This window comes from Rhinopithecus bieti, unplaced genomic scaffold (assembly GCF_001698545.2).
Source record: "Rhinopithecus bieti isolate Rb0 unplaced genomic scaffold, ASM169854v2 scaffold_1618, whole genome shotgun sequence".
NCBI lineage: Eukaryota > Metazoa > Chordata > Mammalia > Primates > Cercopithecidae > Rhinopithecus > Rhinopithecus bieti.
This window is the reverse complement of record NW_016803937.1, coordinates 4,596,930-4,612,160: the sequence shown is the minus strand read 5'-3', so window position 1 is coordinate 4,612,160 and position 15,231 is coordinate 4,596,930. Positions and strand designations below refer to the sequence as shown.

General features: G+C 53.1%; 1 protein-coding gene across 2 annotated transcripts in view; it reads left to right on the top strand.

Annotated features, from left to right (window-relative positions):
* The window catches only part of CRISPLD2 (cysteine rich secretory protein LCCL domain containing 2), a 96,291-nt gene that overhangs the window by 11,768 nt on the left and 69,292 nt on the right, over positions 1-15,231 (top strand). For both annotated transcript variants that reach the window (XM_017860680.1, XM_017860690.1), the window contains exons 2-3: positions 6,690-7,003; positions 15,006-15,124. In XM_017860680.1, coding sequence (XP_017716169.1) covers positions 6,764-7,003; positions 15,006-15,124 — 359 coding nt within the window. In that variant the 5' untranslated portion in view covers positions 6,690-6,763. The remainder of the gene's footprint in view (positions 1-6,689; positions 7,004-15,005; positions 15,125-15,231) is intronic.

The following is a 15,231-nucleotide window of genomic DNA, read 5'->3' as shown; positions in this document are numbered from 1 at the left end:
TGACTTACACATCGACACTTCGGTGGTGAACGAGACCCGCAGGTCTGTAGTGTGATTATGCTGGAGGTTTCTAGGAAGCCGTGATCCTCGGATTGAGTCTTAGCAATGAGCAGGAATTCATCTCCCCAGCCTGGGCCAGTGAAGCGGGGCACGTCGGGGTCGTGGGATGAGCTGTGGGAACAGCATGTGCAAAAGCAGGGAGCTTGGCACAGGCCAGATGCTGAAGGCTGACAGGCTAAGTCCCGAGATTCATCTTTCTGGCAGATTCTCCTAAACACAAGGCACTTGCAGCACAGGCCAATGACGCAATGAGCTTCAGCCCAGCTCCCTCTCCCTCACTCACTTCTGAGTGTTGAGTATGATGGCGCCCGAGAGATAACCATCAGGTAGACCCCTCGCTAAACTTGGACACATGGTTTGCTGATCCCCTAAATGTCCACAAAGCCTTGGCCGGGGTAGAGGGGTGCGGTTGGAGAGCTCATAGTGCAAACAAGCTGTGTTGAAAGTCCCCCAAACTTTTGGCAAGTTTGATTTCAAGTCTTGGTTCCACTTTAAACTAGCCACACAGCCTCCTATATGTCAGCCTCCCGGACTCGGCTGCACTTTCTGTAAAATGGGACTGAAAACAGTTGCCTCTCTGCTAGAGTCCAAATGCATCTCAAAGCTCTGGGCAGTGCGGGAGAAATGTGGCTCCCGTCACTTGGTTTGCCAGCCGTGGGTCTCACCATTAACCCTGGGACCTGAATGCTCTGTCCATTCCCCTCCCAGCCTCTGCTGTGTGCTGAAATCTGGTGTGTTTTCATGAGGTCTTGGAGCCGTTATCTTACTTGTGGTCTTATGGGCTCAGTTTTGCAACTCTGGCAAAAGAGAACAAAATCTTCCAGAGAGCATTTCTGCTGTGTCGTCCCGTGGTCCCCAGCGATATTTCATTATCAGTGAGTGGCCGAGCGGACAGGATGAAGGGGCATCTCTCTAGGAGTGACGAATGCACCCAGGCCCTTCCTGGGAGCATCGGGGTAGAAGAGCAGAGTTAGAGTGGCAGCCTCACTCCCCAGGTACCGAAGTGCACTCGAGGCAGCCACCAAAGCGTGGGCTCTTTTAGAACGCTAGGAGGGTACTCTGCAGGGGGCATCCATCTGCCAGGGGTCAAAGGTCAGAGGTCAGCTAATCAAATCTGGGTCAAAGGTAAGTGGGCAGCACCAATGGTGGGGGGTCGTGTTTGTGTTGGTGGAATGTCACCATGATGCGAGGATCTCCTTCGTCTCCCATGGTGGTGACACTTTGGTGCCTTCTCATCAACAGAGGCACCATGTGACCCGGGAGGCCTGTGCCCTGGCTCCCCCAGCCCAGCAGCCTTCCCAAGAGGCAGAAGAGGGTAGAAGAGAACTTTAGGGCAAGATTCGGTTGTTTTGTTTGGGAGTCCCCTTCCCCCTGCATGGGTGGGGAGGGGCTTGGGATTTTCAAATCCAGAGGGAAGCCTGCTCCGGGGGAGGCAGCAGGGCACTAAGCCAAGGGCACACCTGGGCCTCGAGGTTAGAAGAGCTGCGCTCTGGCTCCAGACTTGCTGCTCACCCTGGGCAGGTTCCTTCAATTCCATAGACTTCAGCCTCCTCATCTGTAGAGTGGGGGTGAGGGAGCCCAGACTCTGGAAAGTCAGGAGGGTGAGAGGAGGCCACGGAGGTCAGGCACTCACACAGCAACTGGCGCAGGGCAGGTCTTCCCTGGCAGCCCCCTTCGCCCTGAGGGTCGCTGGCGTGAGCTCCTTCTTAACGTTGGCAAGCCCAGGCAGCCTGGGCACTTGGAGGTCCCGTCCCGTTTGGAAAGAGTTTGTGTGTTTTCATTGTCAATGGAAAAGGGGCGGAAGTGCTTCGGCCCCGGTTCTGACTGAGCTGTCTCAGCAGTGGGGTAGAATGGGCGGTGTGGGCCAGGGCTGCCGGGCACCGCCCCTGTGAACTGGGCCTCGGCCGATTGGTTTGTGGCTTTGGCAGATGGCACCAACCAGGTTCCGGCCAGGACCCTGGCCTCAGCCTCCTAACTTGCCTGTCTGCCTCCCTCGTGTCTCCTCTTTACAACAGCCAGGGGCATATTTGGAAACAGTCCTGTCCACCCATGTGTTATCTGATGTGTGTTGGTCTGTTAAGCCGGCTACAGCAAAGTACCACAGACTTAAACAATGGGAATTTAGTTTCCCACAGTTCTGGAGGCCAGAAGTCTAAGATCAAGGTGCTGGCTGGGCTGGTTTCTCCTGGGGCCTCCCTCCGTGGCTGGCAGATGGCGTCTTCTCCCTGTGTCCTCACGTGGTCATCCTCTGCATGTCTCGGTCCTAATCTCTTCTAGTAAGGACACTGGTCAGCTTGGTTAGGGCCCAACCTCATGGCCTCACATTACCTTAATCACCTCCACAAAGGCCCTGTCTCCAAATACATCGCATTTGGAGGTCCTGGACATTAGGGCTCCCATGTGTGAGTTTGGAGAAACCCAGCTCAACCCATAGCTATGTGCTTGTTCCTGTGCACCCAGCACTGGGCTCTGGGGGTACAAACCGGAATGAGATTCTGGCCCTTTTATGGTTACTTTTCTTTTTTTTATTTTTTTGAGATGAAGTTTCACTCTTGTCGCCCAGGCTAGAGTGCAGTGGCGTGATCTCGGCTCACTGCAACCTCCACCTCCCAGGTTCAAGTGATTCTCCTGCCTTGGCCTCCCAAGTAGCTGGGATTACAGGCATGCACCACCATGCCCGACTAATTTTATATTTTTAGCACAGACGGGGTTTCTCCATGTTGACCAGTCTGGTGTCGAACTTCTTAGGTGATCCACCTGCCTCGGCCTCCCAAAGTGCTAGGATTTCAGGCGTGGGCCACCAGGCCCAGCCTATGGTTCCTTTTCTACTTAAAATCTCCTGTGTTCTCCTGCCCCCCAAATGTAGCAGCAGCCATCCAGATCTGGAGGAGCCCCGTCCCCTCCCAAGCAGGGACCCACCAACCCCCAGGCCCTCTGGGCTGAAGTCAGACCCAACCACTTTCAGAGCCAGCAGTACTGGCACGCCACCCAGCATGGCAGGCCTGTGTGTCCCAGGCTGGCGGCTTTTGTGGTGCACATGAGGGCACTTGGAGAACCCCCCCCTCCATTCCTCTCCCCTTTTCCTCCTGTTCTCTTCCAACGTGGAGGTTTCACTAAACCTCATGGTTCTCCCAGCTCTAAAGCTTCACCTGAGACTTCGTGACTTCTCTTTGGAATCCTTAGAGAAGCACCAGCCTCTGAGCTGTGGGGTCCTTTTCACATTCAGAATGAAGGCGGCCAGTCAGCTCTCCCGGGCAGCCCACGCTGGCTCAGGAGGACATGCCAGAGGACTCATCTAAAAACAGCATTTGTCTCCTGTTCTCTTGCTTTGGCATTTTGTTTTATTTTGTTACGCGCAGGTTGGCCCTCCCTAATCTGACAATCCAAAATCTGAAATGCTTCAGAATCCAAAACTTTTTCAGCACTGCCCTGAAGCCACATGTGGAAAATTCCACACCTGACCTCATGTGATGGGTTGCAGTCAAAATACAGTGAAAACTTTGTTACATGCACAAAATTATTTTAACATGTTGGATAAAATTACCTTCAGGCTATGGGTATAAGGTGTATCTCAAAGATAAACAAATTTTGTGTTTAGATTGGGTCCTATCCCCAAGAGATCTCATTATGTACATGCAGATGTGCCAAAACCTGGAAAATCCAAAATCTGAAACACTTCTGGACCCAAGCATTTCGGATGAGGGATACTCAACTTGTAATACTTAAAAAAAGAGAAAAAGGAAAAGAAAATAGACAAGTACAACGCACAGGCCCACCACAGAGGCCCTGAAGACGCCCTCCTGTGGCCACCATTTCACAGTTCCTGGCAACTCTGCCTGTTCACCTTACATGAACAGATGTCAGCATCTTGCCATATTTGCTTGAGATTTAAAAAATAGAAATAAGGGCCAGGTACAGTGGCCCCTGCCTGTAATCTCAGGACTTTGGGAGGCTGAGATAGGTGATTGCTTGAGCCTAGAAGTTCAAGACCAGCCTGGGCAACATGGTGAAACCTCCATCTCTACAAAAAATAAACAAAAAATTAGCCTGGCGTGGTGGCACATACCTGTAGTCCCAGCTACTCAGGAGGCTGAGGTGGGAGGATCACTTGAGCCCAGGAAGTCCAGGCTGCAGTTAGCCATGATTGCACCACTGTACTCTAGCCTGGGTGACAGAGTGAGACCCTGTCTCAAAAAAAAAAAAATTGAAATAAGATATTAAAGGTAAAGATGAAACCTCTCATTTTCTCCTCCCTACTCATCCTCTACTTCAGAGTCAATCCCTACCATGAACTTGCTCTGAATTCAGTCCCGGTTTGATGACACACACATACACACCATATACATACACACACATGTACACAAACATACATGTTTATGTGTATATATACATATATGTCCATATACGATACAAAATAGTTTTATGTTTTTAATTTGCACAAATAGTAGCACTAGCATAATGTTCTACAACTTGCTTTTTAAAGTCACCACCACACCAAGATTTCTTTGTGCCGATGCTCACACAGCCCCAGCCCTCCCTTTTGCCCGCTGTGTAATATTCCACCACGTGCTCCTGCCCCAACCCTAAGCATGCTGTGTTTACCAGTCCCCCTACTGATAACCATCTGAGTGGTGCCCGCCGGTGATTTAGACCAGAGTGGGGTCTTCATCTCATGGGTTCACAGCAGAGTTGCATCAGCAGTTTATGCTTCGTGCCTTTGGGGTCCCTGCTCCTCCCGTGGCTCAAGTGTGGAGCAAAACAAGCGGAGCATTGTCATGACACCGGGGGTACGTCCGTGACGCCGATTACCGCACTCTCAACCTCAGCCAGCGTCAGAGTTTTCTGGCGTCTCTTCTTTGAGGCTGGCCGCCTACAGCTGGAAATGCTCATATATGGTGGTGTGACTAACCTGAGAGAGAGAGATCAGGGATCCTGAGAAGTCCCGCATTCTTGGTCTGCTTCCCAGCAGGATGAGTGAGCGCGCAAAGGTCCTCCCCGCGCGGCCCCAGGCTGGGCTTCAGAGGAGGGCAGCCCGTCTGGCCTGCTGCAAAGCAAGCCAAGCCTCTCCTCTCCACGTGGGGCTATTTTTGTCTGAGGCGCAGGCTCAGTCAGGACCCTGGAGAGTTTCCAGGGGTCAGGAATGGGAACCTCAGCGTTCCCATAGCTCTTTGGCTCAGCCTCTGTCGCCTGGTGCCAACGTTTCTGCTTCCTGGGATGCCCATCTTGGCCTCCGTCCATCCCCTCTGTGCCTTGATCTACATCTCCCCCCTGCCCCACCCCGAGGATGCCCACCTTGCACTGCCACTGTCCCAGCCAACTTGACCGGTAAACACCTGGTTGGTGCTATGGGGGTGAAAACCGGGGAGGACTCATGTGAAGAACTGAGCCCCACGGAGTTCCCATAGGTCAGCTTGAGGCACGGCCACCACCCAACCCTCCAGACAGAGCTGCTTCCTCTGGCCCCTGAGGGCCTGGCACTGTCTTTAGAGTCAGCCTTGTCCTGCTATGTGGGGACTGTGGGTTTCCTCCTCCATCTTCCCGACCTAACTGTGAGCTCCTTGAGGCCAGGGACAGAGTCCTCTTTGTCTTCACATCCCCAGTCTCCATCTCAGAGTCCAGCACAAAATAAGGCACTCCATGGAGGTGACTGGGTGGCCCAGACTCTCCCCTGGGAGGAAAGCAGAGAGGAGGGTTGTGCGTGGACGCACTTGTTCAAGCCCTTCCTTGTCTTCTTGGGCCGATAATACACATTCTTCAGATGAAGCCAGGAGGTGGAGGTCTGCGGTTCGTGACCCTATAATGGAGGGGAGGTAGTTGGCCCCCAGAGACAGAGGAGCCAAGGTAGCTTGCTGGAAAATTCTGGGCCTTTGTAATCATCATTTCGGATCTCAGCGTCTCTGCTTACCAGGAGGCTGGCCTCGGGCTTGTCTTGTTGCCACACTAAGCCACAGCTTTCTTATCTGTAAAATGGGGATGAGAACGGCCTGACCTCCTGGGTTGTCATGGTGACTGGGAATAACATAAATGACTGGCCTGCGTAGGTGCTTATGAAGGGTTTTCTGAGGGAACAAAAGGCGGAGGCCTTGGCTGGACTTTGTTCTGGGCAGCTGTGTCTTAGTGTGCGACAGATGTGCGGGTGGGGCCCAGGGCGAGGGCCGTGATAAGAGGAGCCATATGTAACCACTCTTGGTAAACTGAGTCTGACTTCGCAGGGACTAGAAGTTTGCTCTCAATGTTGGTTCAGGGAGCATGACTTTAGCAATCCCCTTGGGGCAGGAGATAGAAGCTAATTTGTGCCAGAGATTCACCTGAATCCTGAATGAATAAGAGATGCTGACTCCTAGTTAGAAAACGCAGGGACTCGCTCCAGGAAAACTTGAGTCCAGGAGGAACTGTTCTGGGTTATCCTCTTTGGAATCCCGACAGCTCGCCTCGCTGGAAACCCTTGGCGTAAATCCCAGCTCCACCACTTCCTGTCTGTGGCACCTTGCTTGTTTAGCTTCTGTGGGCCTCAGTTTCCACATCTGTAAAATGGAGAGAGTCATGTGTGCTGCGTTTGCTGCTCGAGCCAGCGCTGTGACCGGCTTCTACTAATGTGGCTTCTCCCACCGCCCTCTGCTTTCTTTCAGAGCTCGAGCGCCCAGCTCTGTCCCAGGAGCCCAGGCTGTCCTGTGAGTCCCATAGTTGCTGCAGGAGTGGAGCCATGAGCTGTGTCCTGGGCGGTGTCATCCCCTTGGGGCTGCTGTTCCTGGTCTGCGGATCCCAAGGCTACCTCCTGCCCAACGTCACTCTCTTAGAGGAGCTGCTCAGCAAATACCAGCACAACGAGTCTCACTCCCGGGTCCGCAGAGCCATCCCCAGGGAGGACAAGGAGGAGATCCTCATGCTGCACAACAAGCTTCGGGGCCAGGTGCAGCCTCAGGCCTCCAACATGGAGTACATGGTGAGCGCCGGCTCCGGCCACAGAGGCTGGCACTGGGGGTGGGGCCCAGGCCACCAGCCTGCTCTGTGCCCCAGCCAGTATGTGTGGTGGCTGGCTCAGGGTCTCCTCTGGCAGGGGAGGATCCCGGATCTGTTCTGTTCTGTTCGTTTGTTTTGAGATAGGGTCTCACTCTGCCACTGAGGCTGGAGTGCAATGGCGCAATCATCGTGCACTGAAACCTTAGACTCCCGGGTCAAGCGATCCTGCTTCAGCCTCCCAAGTAGCTGGAACTACAGGCCCAGCTACATTTTAAATATTTTGTGGAGATGGGGGTCTTGCCATGTTGCCTACACTGGTCTTGAACTCCTAGGCTCAAGCAATCCTCCTGCCTCAGCCTCTCAAAGTGCTAGGATTATAGGCATGAGCCACCATGTCTGGCTCTGGCTCTGTTCTTACCATTCTGCCAAAACAACACACATGGGTTCCCCGTGCAGAGCCTGCCTCGTTGCCTTCATGTCACTCTTGGTAGCTCCACTGGGAACACAGCTCTCAGCCCTTCCCACCTGGAGGCAGAGTGGGGAGGGGCCCAGGGCTGGGCTTTGCTGATGCTGATCTCAGCTCTGCCACATGCTAGCTGCGTGACCTCGACTTCTCCTTAGCCAGTGTAAGCCTCACTTTCCACTTTGAGAGTCCTTCCTCGCATGGTTGCCATGACTGTGAGGTAAGTTGAGGCTGTGAAGGGCCCGGCACAGACTGACCCTGCCTCTCCGACCCCTAGTCTTTGCTAACCGGGAAAGGAGCTAACGGTGACAGAAGGCAGCCAAGGTCAACCCTCCTGGGTGCTTGTGATGGGTGCTCCAGGTGTGGTTGGGGAATGCTGCTATTTGACCCCAAGCTCCAGTGTGGAAACTTCCTTCCTGGCTGGTTTTCCAGAACTACAGGGAAATGGACTACAGTCTTCTAGGGTCCCTCCTTGTCCACCAACCAGGAGCCTCCACCTTGTCCATCCATCAGCTATGAATGGCTTTTTAAACAAACCCACGTCCCAGCCTGGGTAACATGGTAAAATCCCATCTCTACAACAAAAATCCAAAAGTTAGCTGGGCGTGGTGGTACGTACCTGTAGTCCCAGCTACTGGGGGTGGGAGCTGGGCAAGGAGGATCACTTGAGCCCAGGAGATCAAGGCTGCAGTGAGCTGAGATTGCGCCACTGCACTCCAGCCTGGGTGACAGAACAAGACCCTGTCTAAAAAAAAAGAAAAACTCCGCATCTCCCCAGAATCTGAGTCTTTGCCACTTTGGGGGTACAGGTGTCATCATGTCTTTGGAATGCACCCATGGCCCCCTGCTGTGATTGCTCTGAGAGACACGCTGCCGTCTCATCTGTGTCTTTAAAGCTGTGGTCACGTTCCTTTGCCACAGGCTGAGGTGGCCTGGGTGATGACCCATGTCTCCCCTACAAAGCTGCCACGGAGGGTCGTGGCATGAGGGTTGAGTGGCTATTACGTGCCATGTGGATTGTGTCCTCTTTAATCCTGACAGTAATCCTGGAAAATAGAAAGTATTAGCACCAATTTGCAGGAGAGAAAACTGAGGCTCAGAGAGGTTCACCTTTAAAATACTTGTACAAACCACACAGCTACAAATGTACAAATGGTGAAGCTTGGATTCAAAGCCACCCTATCTGTCCCCAAAACCTGCACATAGAAGGTGCTATTACATATTTATTGTTTGTGTGTGTGTGGTTTTGTTTTTGTTTTGTTTTGTTTTTGAGACAGAGTCTCGCTGTGTTGCCCAGGCTGGAGTGCAGTGGCGCAGTCTCGGCTCACTGCAAGCTCTGCCTCCCAGGTTCATGTCATTCTCCTGCCTCAGCCTCCCGAGTAGCTGGGACTACAGGCACTCACCACCACACCCAGCTAATTTTTTGTATTTTCAGTAGAGACGGGGTTTCACCTTGTTAGCCGGGATGGTCTCAATCTTCTGACCTCGTGATCTGCCTGCCTCGGCCTCCCAAAGTGCTGGGATTACAGGCGTGAGCCACCGCGCCCAGCCTGTTTGTTTGTTTTTGAGACAGAGTCTTGCCCTATTGCCCAGACTGGAGTGCAATGGTGCCATCTCAGCTCACTGCAACCTCTGGCTCCTGGGTTCAAGTGATTCTCCTGACTCAGCTTCCTGAGTAGCTGGGATTACAGGCATGCACCACCATGCCAGGCTAATTTTTTTTATTTTTATTAGAGATGGGGTTTCACCATGTTGGCCGGGCTGGTCACAAACTCCTGATCTCAAGAGATCCACCCTCCTCAGCTTCCCAAAGTGCTGGGATTACAGGTGTGAGCCACCATGCCTGGCCTGTACATATTTATTGAATGTGTGGGTAGGAGACAGGCTGGCCTCCCGGCTCTGCTTCTCTGCCTTCCACACAGCTGGGATTTAATCAACTGGTGAATTCTATGTATTTTTGAGTGTCTCACATGTGCCCAGCACCCTGTGAGATTCTTGTTATAAAGAGGTGGACAGGCCGGGTGTGGTGGCTCAAGCCTGTAATCCCAGGACTTTGGGAGGCCAAGACGGGTGGATCACGAGGTCAGCAGATCGAGACCATCCTGGCTAACACGGTGAAACCCCGTCTCTACTAAAAAATACAAAAAACTAGCTGGGTGAGGTGGCGGGCGCCTGTAGTCCCAGCTACTCGGGAGGCTGAGGCAGGAGAATGGCATAAACCCGGGAGGCGGAGCTTGCAGTGAGCTGAGATCCGGCCACTGCACTCCAGCCTGGGCGGCAGAGCGAGACTCCGTCTCAAAAAAAAAAAAGAAAAAGAGGTGGACAAAGCAGATGAGGTCCCCGTCCACACGACATCTCTGGACTCGTGTAGCCAGGAAGGATTTGTGGAGCACCTTCGATGTGCCCGGCACTGTCCTGGATTCCGGGAGGAGGCATGATTATGAGTTATGCAGAGTTAGAAGAAGAAATGTGGGAGCTGCAAGAAAGAACATTGGGGTGGGAGAAACCTGACTGAGATGGAGGTGTCGGGGTGCCTACTCTGCGGAGGAGCCATCTCAGTTAAGACCTGTAGAGTGAGCATGGTTGAGCGAGCAAGCGTGCAGGGAAGGGTGTTCTGGGCAGAAGGCACAGAAGGTGTGAAACCACCACCACCTCGTGAGTCTCTTTCCTTAATGGGAGAAAAGCTTCGGGTCTCAGAGGAGCTCTCAAAAAGCCAGTGGGACCACGGCTCATTTCTGAGGGAGTGAGGCCATGGCAAGAGGTCAGAGAGGTAGGCAGGGGCAGATCACACAGGGCTTTGAGGCTAGCTGAGGAGGTGCCTTTTTTCTATGAGGAATAGGGTTTTGTTATTGCTGAAATGGGGGTGAAAAGAAAAAAAAGGGTTTTTTTTTTTTTTTTTGCAGGCGAGGATACATTTATGACTGTGAAGCACTGTTTTTTTTTTTGTTTGTTTGTTTTTTAAGAGGTAGTTTCACTCTTTCACCCAGGCTGGAGTGAAGTGGCGTGATCTCGGCTCACTGCAACCCCGAACCCTGGGTTCAAGAGATTCTCCTGTCTTGGCCTCCCAAGTAGCTGGGATTATAGATGCCTACCCCCACGACCGGCTAATTTTTTTTTCTTTTTTTCTTTTTTTTTTTTTTTTGTTGAGACGGAGTCTCGCTCTGTCACCCAGGCCGGAGTGCAGTGGCCGGATCTCAGCTCACTGCAAGCTCCGCCTCCCGGGTTCCCGCCATTCTCCTGCCTCATCCTCCCGAGGAGCTGGGACTACAGGTCCCCGCCACGTCGCCCGGCTAGTTTTTTGTATTTTTTAGTAGAGACGGGGTTTCACCGTGTTAGCCAGGATGGTCTCGATCTCCTGACCTCGTGATCCGCCCGTCTCGGCCTCCCAAAGTGCTGGGATTACAGGCTTGAGCCACCGCGCTCGGCCAATTTTTATATTTTCAGTAGAGATGAGGTTTGCCATGTTGGCCAGGCTGGTCTCAAATTCCTGACCTCAGGTGATCCACCCACCTCGGCCTCCCAAAGTGCTGGGATTACAGGTGTGAGCCACCGCGCCCGGCCGTGAAACACTTTTGCTGCTGTGCGGTGTTGGGGATTGGAGAGCCCAGCAGGAAGCAGGGAGGCTGCTGGGAGGTGGCTCAGTCAGCAGGTGACGGGCAGGTGAGGAGTGAAGGGGCGGGATTTGGGCGGGAGGCCGGAAGTGAAGAACAAAGAGCCCTTCCGAGACCTAGGAGGCGTTGCCCATGGGTCAGGGCTACGCTGGCTTTCTGGCTGGGCTTTCTGTCTTTCTCCGAGCTCTGGACGCACTGCACCGTGAGAAAGGCTCCTGGAAGCAGAGCAACCCTGCCCGGGGGCTGTTTCTGAAGGGGCAGAGCAGAGGCAGGAAGCCCTGAAGGCTTCCCTCAGAGTCACTGGCTTTCCCTGGTGCCTGCTTTAGCCTGAACACGCTCCCCTCCTCTTCTAAGTTTCCTGCTTTCTTTCTTTTCTTTCTTTCTTTCTTTCTCCTTCCTTCCTTCCTTCCTTCCTTCCTTCCTTCCTTCCTTCCTTCCTTCCTTTCTCTCTCTCTCTCTCTTTCTTTCTTTCTTTCTTTCTCTTTCTTTCTTTCTCTTTCTTTCCTTCCTTCCTTTCTTTCTTTCTTTCTTTCTTTCTTTCTTTCTTTCTTTCTTTCTCTCTCTCTTTCTCTTTCTTTCTTTCTTTCTCTCTCTCTCTCTCTCTTTCTTTCTTTCTTTCTTTTCTTTCTTTCTTTCTTCTTTCTCTCTCTCTCTCCCTGTCTCTTTTTTTCTTTCTTTCTTTCTCTCTCTCTCTCTTTCTTTCTTCTTTCTTTCTCCTTTTTGATTTTTTTGAGACAGAGTCTAGCTCTGTGGCCCAGGCTGGAGTGCATTGGCATGATCTCGGCTCACTGCAACCTCCACTTTCCGGTTCAAGCGACTCTCCTGCCTCAGCCTCCTGAGTAACTGGACTATAGGTGTACACCACCACACCCGGCTAATTTCTGTATTTTTAGTACAGGTGGGGTTTCACCACGTTAGCCAGGCTGGTCTCGAATTCCTGGCCTCAGGTGATCCACCCACCTCAGCCTCCCAGAGTGCTGGGGTTACAGGCATGAGCCACCGCGCCCGGCCTAAGTTTTTCTTTTTTACCTTCAATTTCTAAGAGCAGAGGAGGCTTGTTGGAACGTGCTGTTGCGAGAGTTGCTTTATGAGAAATGAAAGGGAAGGGGCCACCGGAACGTTGAGACCCACCGAATGTCCCATCCGCGCATCCCTGGTGGCTTGGCCTTGGTCCTCATGGGCAAGGAGGCCCCACGTCTCTCTGGAGAGGTTGGGGCATGTGGGACTGGAGCTTGACTGAGCTCCAGGATCCCAGATACTTCCCGCCTCCCGGTCTGCAGCAGGCTGGGTTCTTGTGGATGTTCTTCTCCCTGCACCGTGTGGTCCTCCCAGTTTCATGCAAGGCTTAGTGCCAGTGAAAGGAGCTTCTTTGCAGCAGGGAAAGTCTGGCCGCCCGGGCAGCCCATAGCAGGCTTTTCATGTTTTCCTATTTGTTTACTTGGTGCTATTTCAGGATTGGAGCTGAGATCGGGGTCCTTTGGTCTAAAAGTCCGGCCTGCTGGGGAGGCTGAGCCTTTGTGGATGCTACTGAGGCCACCTTGGAGCAGGGAGGCTGGAAGGAAGGGAAGGCAGAGCCCCTGCCACTCAGCCCGGCGCCCTCAGCACTGCACTGCGTTGCCCCTAGGGTCTGGTTCACACCCAAACAAGCAATGCAGATTTGAGAATTCATCTTGGAAACGTGGCTTCCTGTTCGACCCTGCCTGCTGTGGCTTCAAGCCACAGTCCTTTGAAATAGGCTCAGCACTGAAAGGTGGATTCTGAAATGCCAAAGAGTCGAGCAGCCGGTTCTGAGGTTTTATGAGTGGACAGGCTCTGGAGCCAGCCTGCCTGCCTCCAGCCAGCTCTGTCACTGGCCAGCTTTGTGACTTTGGGCAGATTGCTTAGCCTTTCTGTTTATGTTTCCTCACCTACATGATGGGAACAAGAAACCCTTTCTCATAGGGTTGTTTGGAGGAGGCGATGAGATAATGCATGACCCGTTCTAAGTAAATGTGAATGATGCTGTTATCATTTAGTATATCGCACAGTCAGCATATTGTATTAGCATATTTTAGTAACTTCTTATTTTAGTGGGATGGGTCTGGCACTTTGTTACAGTATGCAAGGCAGGAAGAGCCCCCTCAGTAGCCAGACAAGAGGGGGTTGTGAGAGGCTTCCTGGTTTTGTGACCTTAGGCAGGTTACTTAACCTCTCCAAGACTCAAGGTTTGTTGCTCCTTGGCCGCCGAGGAGTCTTGGTGGGACACGGGGAGAGAGGGAAGCGAGGCATGCGGTTGTGTTGGGCGGGTACTTCCTGCTGGGGGGTCCCAGGACTAAGACAAGACTGTCTTCCATGAGCATCTGCTGTGTGCCCGGGGCTGGGTGTGCGGAGGGCAGGGAGGCCAGCCTCTGCCTGCTTAGAGCTGGAGCACCTGTCGGGAGGACTCCAGGGAGGAAGGGCAGCGTCAACTGCCAGCTGTGAGCGGGGGCTGCCTGGCGTCTGTTCCTCCACAGAGGAGAAAGGACACGCTTGCTCTGCTCATGGGGTTCTGTCCCCAGGAGTCATGTGTGTTCCTGGGGCCAGCTGTGGCAGGCTAAGCTGCAGAGCCTGTCTTCAGAGTCTCTGCTCAGACCCCTGCTCAGGCCCTGCTGATTCAGGCTGGGCCATGCTGGGAGGTGAGCAGGGCTGGGCAAGCTGAAGATGTCTCTTATCAATTTCTTTTCATTGTGGTAAAATATACAGACTATAAAATTGACCATTTTAACCATTTTTAAGTGTGCAGTTCTGTGGCACTAGGTACATTCGCACTGTTGTGCAACCATCCCCACCATCCACCTCTGGCACTTTCTTTTCTTTCCTTTCTTTCTTTTTTTGAGACAGTCTTACTTTGCCCACGCCCGGTTAATTTTTGTATTTTTAGTAGAGATGGGGTTTCACCACGTTGGCCAGGCTGGTCTCCAACTCCTGACCTCAAGTGATCCGCCCGCCTCTGCCTCCCGAAGTGCAGGGATTACAGGCGTGAGCCACTGAGCCGGGCCCATCTCCGGCACTTTCTATCTTCCGACTGAAATGCGGCACCCGTTCGTCTCAGGGCCCTTCTTGCCGTGTTGCGCCGCAGGTAGTCAGTGAGAATCTAAAATCCCCTGCAGGGGCCCTTGGCTGCTTTTCCTTGCAGGCCTGAGTGTGGCTGGTGTGGATAAAGCCTCCCTGACTGCAGCCAGGCCCTGGGCTGGGCCCCTCATGGGCTTCCCCTCCCCATTACTGCCAACAGTGAGGGCTGTGGACATGCCCACGTTACAGATGAGGACAGTGAGGCTCAGACAGGATAACTGCATGTCTAGGTTCACACCGCCATTCCAGGACCAGCATTCAGAACACTGATCCAATGCCACACAAATAACTTATTTCTAGCCCCTGGCCTAGGAATAGCATCCGATTATTACCTGCTGTGGCCCACACATAGCTGCGTATATGGAGACAGCTCAGGCTCTAACATCCTGAAGACCTGATTTCAAATCCTGGTTCTGCGACTGGCTGGCTGTGGGACCCAGGGACGCTGGTTCTGTGACTGGCTGGCTGTGGGACCCAGAAAATCAAGACTTCAGGCCTTGATTTGCTTGCCTGTGAAATGGAGATAAGAAGGGTGTACTTCAGAGGCCCCTTGTTAGAATGCAATGAAAAGATTGTGGTAAAGCCCGAGGCCTGGTGTGCTTGGAACATGCGTCAGGAGAGGAAACCGGGGTCATCGGGACAGGCTTCCAGGCCAAGACCATCCCTAGAGATGGTTGCTGACCTTCCCTTTTCTTCCACACAGCAGTAGAGCATTGGCTGTAGGCTCCGCGGGAGCCCAGGCAGGGGCATTACTGCATTTATGGTTCTTACGCCCCTCCCTCATCCTCACCTCCTGGTGCCTATTTCTCCTTCTGCTGCAGACCTGGGATGACGAGCTGGAGAAGTCTGCGGCGGCATGGGCCAGTCAGTGCATCTGGGAGCACGGGCCCACCAGTCTGCTGGTGTCCATCGGGCAGAATCTGGCCGCCCACTGGGGCAGGTAAGAGCCACAAGCTTCTCTCCAGCTGCTGCAGGCCCCCATTGCTGTGTGCCGGGCTCAGCACTTGTCCATTATCAAGTTTAGCCTGCAAAGAGAGTGAGAGAGAC